This window comes from Onychostruthus taczanowskii, unplaced genomic scaffold (genome assembly GCF_017590055.1).
Source record: "Onychostruthus taczanowskii isolate IOZ18803 unplaced genomic scaffold, ASM1759005v1 scaffold99, whole genome shotgun sequence".
NCBI classification, from domain to species: domain Eukaryota; kingdom Metazoa; phylum Chordata; class Aves; order Passeriformes; family Passeridae; genus Onychostruthus; species Onychostruthus taczanowskii.
Genome location: NW_024507990.1, coordinates 2,150,433 through 2,155,546, shown reverse-complemented (window position 1 = coordinate 2,155,546; position 5,114 = coordinate 2,150,433). Strand labels below are relative to the sequence as shown.

The following is a 5,114-nucleotide window of genomic DNA, read 5'->3' as shown; positions in this document are numbered from 1 at the left end:
CCTCAGTTATTTCCCCCCATTAATCTGAGTTTCCCTCAGTTATTTCCCCCCATTAATCTGAGTTTCCCTCAATTATTTCCCCCCCATTAATCTGACTTTCCCCTCAGTTATCCCCCACCTGTTAATCTGATTTTCCCCTAACGTTCCTGTCCCTTTGCCTCCCTGTCCCACCACAGATCTGGGCAGCAAATACTGAGCTCCATCTGAGGAATCCTCTCCTCACCAGGCTCTGCTGGTGCCTGCCTGTTTCCTTTTCCCTGGCAGGCTCCATCCTGATGCCAGGCAGGTTCCTGACCCCTGCCTGGGTTCTCTCTCCTCTCCCAGCCCCCAGCCCAGCCCCAGCCCCACTCCTTGTCCTCCCCCTGTCCAGCAGGCGCCACACCACCCCAAACCCTGTCACCAACCCTCTCCACAGCAGAGATGTGACACACAGCAGCCTCATGCAGTCCCTTGGGAACATTTTCCTTTAATGAAACCTCACGTTCATGTCATCAATGACCAGTCTGGAATCCAATCCAATTCTTGCTCTTGTTGACTTTTTATCCCACTGACATTTCACAGAGTGCCTCCTCCTTGGCCAGGGACAGCAGGAGCTCCCTCTGTGCTCCTGGCAGCCCAGGTGGGCACAGCTCTGCAGCAGGACCCATTTCCAGGTGCCTCTGCCCCAGGCTCACCCTGTGCCCACACCTGCAGCCAGCTGGCACCAGGGCTGCCCCCACCCTGCTCCCTGGATTCCCATCCTGAATCCTGGTGCCCATCTGGCTGCAGCTGCCCCAGCAGGGTTTTGGGGAGCATCCGTGGCAGCTGGAGGAGCAGAGGCTGCTCGGTGCCAGGGCAGGATTGCAAACAGCGGCCGAGCGTGGCACGGCACGAGGGGTGGCTGAGGAACACACAGCTCTGGCACAGCCAAGCTGGCACTGCCTGCCCAGGGGGGTCTGCAGTCAGGAAACAAAGTTCAGGGCCAGGCTGAGCCTGGGGCAAAGCCACTCGTGTGCTCAAACACTCCTACTGCAGCTGTGCCAGCTGCCAGGGTGGGGTGTGCCACCTCCAGCTCTGCCCACATGGATCATGGAGAGCATGGAGGGGATCTCCAGGCACACAGCCCTGGTCACAGGCTGGCACCAGTGCCAGGGTGAGCCCGAGCTCCCTACCAGCCAGGCTGGGACACACAAAGGCTCCAGCTCTCAGGCCCTTGGAGCACAGCTTCAGGCAGAGGTGTTGGTGTGGCACCGGTGCCAGAAATGGGGGAGTTCCAGCAGGGATGGCCAGGGGGAGGCTGAGTTTCCTGGGAGGGCATCAGCCCTCAGCTCTGAGCTCCCATGGCTCAGACCATTCCCAGACACATTTCCCTTGTCCCTGCCCTGCCAGGTGCCTGGGGCAGCAGGGTCTGTGCCCTTCTGCAGGGTCTGTGACCCTCTGCAGGGTCTGTGCCCTTCTGCAGGATCTGGGACTCTCTGCAGGGTCTGGGATCCTCTGCAGGGTCTGGGACCCTCTGCAGGGTCCATGTCCCTCTGCAGGGTCTGTGCCCTTCTGCAGGGTTTGGGACCCTCTGCAGGGTCCCTGTCCCTCTGCAGGGTCCCTGTCCCTCTGCAGGGTCTCTGTCCCTCTGCAGGGTCCCTGTCCCTCTGCAGGGTCCCTGTCCCTCTGCAGGGTCCCTGTCCCTCTGCTTCTGCTGCGTCTCCTGATGCTGTGCAGATCCTGCAGCCTCTCAGGCAAATCAGGAAGCTGGAAGGAATTGTGGCTCCTCTCTGCTGGAGGATCCTGCAGAGCCTCCTGGGGGATCTGGGTCCCTTTGGGGTTTTGTTTCAGCCCAGGCTCCTCTGGGGCTGTGCTTTACCCAGTTTGTGCTCTTGGGTCACTCTTTGGGCAGGGGGGTGATGCAGAGACCTTGGACCTGCCTTGCTGGGCTCAGCTGAAAATTCCTGCTCCTTTTTCCCTGGGATGACTTGGATGAGGTACAGAGTTCATTTTCACATGGGAGACCACGGAGGGAAGAACTGACGGGGGTGAAATCCTCTAGGGAGTACAAGAAAGTGTTTGTTTTCATGGCTGATCAGCACGGGTCGGAGGAGGGCAGGGAACCTTCTGGAGAAGGCCCTGGCTGCCCTCAGCGGTTGAAGAAGAAGGACTTGAGGCTCTGCAGGAACTGGGACTTCTGCCTCTGCTTCTGCTTCTTGCGGATGATGGGGATCCAGACCAGGCCACAAACCAGGAGCATCAGTCCCAGGGACAGGAATGCTGGGCCAGTCATCTTGTACACCTTCTTGTTCTTGGTCAGGAAGCAGGCCAGGCTGGTGATGACCACCCCGAAGAGGAAGATGGCCACTCCCACGGACACCACGATCAGGGGTTTGTGGTAAATGTCCCACTTGCTCCTGGGGGCGCTGGTCCACACGGACTCGCTGCGGGAGCTCATGCACAGCGTGCTGCCCGTGCTGCTGGTGATCAGCTCCTTGGACTGAGGGGACTTCTCGCTGCCATCGGGGCTCTTGGGGGGCATCTCCATGGTGCTGGGCTGCGAGGAGGGCACCTGGGGTGGGCAAAAGAGAAAGCAGAGCAGGGCAAGTGGTGGAGGATGGAGGGTGCTTGCCTTTGGTCACCAGTGAGAGCAGACCAAGTGGAGGTGCAGGAGGTTTTGGGGTCACTGCAGGGAAAGGGGAGCATCACAGCCATGAAACGGTGGAACAGGCAATGGGATCCTGCAGAAGGATGGGCAGAAGGTGGGCAGAAGGATGGAAAGAAGGGTGGGCAGAAGGATGGGCAGAAGGATGGGCAGAAGATGAACAGAAGGATGGAAAGAAGGATGAGCAGAGGGATGGGCAGAAGGATGGGCAGAAGGATGGGCAGAAGAGTGGGCAGAGGGATGGGTAGAAGGATGGGCAGAAGGATGGGCAGTGCCAGCACTGCAGTGCCCAGCACAGCTCCCCCGAAGCCCCACGCAAACCTTCAGCCCCCGTGGGCTTTGATCCAGAGCAGGTGACCCAAACCCCCTGCAGCCCCTCACGGCTGTGTTTGCCCTGCTCAGCAGGGCTGGCTCTCCAGGAGCTGCCACCTCACAGGTGATGCCAGGCTGGCTCTGCTCCCTGCCTGTGCCAGGGCAGGTGTGCAGGAGATGACCCCAGAGCCCCCAGCCCCAGCTCTTGTCCTGGAGCTGCTGATCCATGTGGGAGCAAGCTCCACGTCAGGGCTGAGGCTGCAAGGCTGGCACAGCTCCAGGGGCTGGAGGGAACATGCCCAGAGCTCTGCCATGCTGGGCTCAGTGCCCACCGAGGGATGCTGATGGAGGGGTGCCAGCCAGCACCTCCCTCACTGCTCCTGTGTCCCTGCCAAGCTCCGTGGTTACTCTGAGGAGACACAGATGTAGTTTTACAATTTAGTCCCCCCAGCACAGCCACTGCTACAGAGCTGGTGGTACTGACATCTTCTGGGGTGTTTCAGGATGTTTCTGCCAGGCTTGGACAAACGAGCACAAAACAAAAGCCAAGAGCAGTGGACAGGATTTGCAACCCTCCTGTCTGGAGCTCTCACTGCTCTCTGCTGAAACACGAAAAAGGGGCAGGGCAAGGGGCACATTTCTGATAGAGAATCCCAGAATCCCAGAATCCTTTATGCTGGAAAAGCCCTCTCAGCCCTTCCAGTCCCAGCTGTGCCCCATCCCCACCCTCTCCCCAGCCCAGAGCACTCAGTGCCACCTCCAGGAATTCCCAGGACACCTCCAGGGATGGGCACTCCAACCGTCCCTGGGCAGTGCCAAGGTCTGGGCACCCTTTCCATGGGGAAATTCCTGCTGTGCCCACCCTGAGCCTCCCAGCTGCAGCTCTGCAGGGAAGTGCCCAAATCCTGAATAATTCCAGGTGCCACCCTCTGCCTCACTCAGAGCACTGCTGCCTTCTGCTGCCCCTCTTCCAGTGCACCCCAGACCTTCCCTGAAATTTCATCCTGGCATTTCTTGTCTTTGTCCTCCTAAGGTGCATCTCAGAGAGATTTTATGATCAAGCCAACGTCTAATCTTAATTTAGTTTTGTGCTAGGAAGTTTGCTTTATTCTCTGGAATAATCCCACACCTCAGCAGCCCAAAACTCAACGTGCTGTTCCATCTTTCATGCATCCCATCCCCTGTGTGCTGCCATCCTGACTCTGCATCAGGGCAGCAGCTCTGCCCCTCTGCGTGCACAGCATTAATGTCAGGCTGCTGCAGGAAGCAGCCTTTCAGCTTTGCCTTTCCACCAGAGAGGATTTATTCCCCCTTTTATTTCCTGGCAGAACCACCCCTCTCACCACAATTCCCAGGCCCTGCTCATTTTCCCAGCACTTCCTGGCAGAGCCTGGTTCTCGGTCACCCTTTTGCTCACTGCTGCCTGATGAAGGATTTCACTCCCTGCCTGGAGCTTGGGAGGATCTGCAGCTCTGGGGAGAGCTAATGCAGTTCCAGCTGCTGCTCTGCCCCTGCTCCATCCCCAATCCATCACAGATGTGCTCTGGATGCGCCGAGCAGCCTGGCAGGAGAGTGCTATCGGATTTCTCCCGGTTTTCTAACCATTGTTGGAAGCAGACAATCAGCAGATGAGTCTTTGCTGTCTTGAAAACGCCTCCAGAGCACGTCTCAGATTTCACATCTGGTAGTTCTGAAACCCTGGGCAGCTCTCACTGCTGGGGTCTCTCCTTCCCCTCTCCCTCAGGGAGACCCTCCTGGGATTCTCCTCCCTCTGCTCTTCCAGTGCTTTGTGTGGTGAGGTTTGGGTTCTCAACTGGGAAATATCGGGGGGCTCCTTGCTGGGGACCCCCGTGCCAAGGCACAGCCCCCCTGGGGATCCTGGGCTGGGGCTGCAGCCCCACATCCCTCTGGGAATCAATCTGGGCTCATGGAGAACACTGAGGCCAACCCCAAGTGAGCTCTGCACTCCATGGATGGGGCTTGTCCTGATCCCTGCTGGGGAGGAGCAGAGAGCCCAGCCCTGCCCTGAGGGCCAGACCCTGCCAGGGCACAAACTGAGCTCTGCTCTGCCTGGCACCAGTACCCCAGGCTGGTGGGACTGGGAGTGTGGCACCCCAGTCACCTGCACACAGGTGTGCACAGGCTCCTGCCACCTGACTGTGTGACATCGAGGTCCTGC

At 58.8% G+C, this 5,114-nt stretch overlaps 1 protein-coding gene across 1 annotated transcript; it reads right to left on the bottom strand.

The window, feature by feature from the left end:
- Positions 1-2,107: 2,107 nt before the first annotated feature.
- Positions 2,108-2,506, bottom strand: PIRT (phosphoinositide interacting regulator of transient receptor potential channels). Its single transcript, XM_041427390.1, has one exon. It carries the CDS (start codon positions 2,504-2,506, stop codon positions 2,108-2,110), a length of 399 nt encoding a protein of 132 aa, XP_041283324.1.
- Between the last annotated feature and the right edge of the window lie 2,608 nt (positions 2,507-5,114).

Bases quoted from the DNA above. Each gene is read 5' to 3' on its own strand.
- PIRT (XM_041427390.1), bottom strand. From the start codon at position 2,506: ATGGAGATGCCCCCCAAGAGCCCCGATGGCAGCGAGAAGTCCCCTCAG.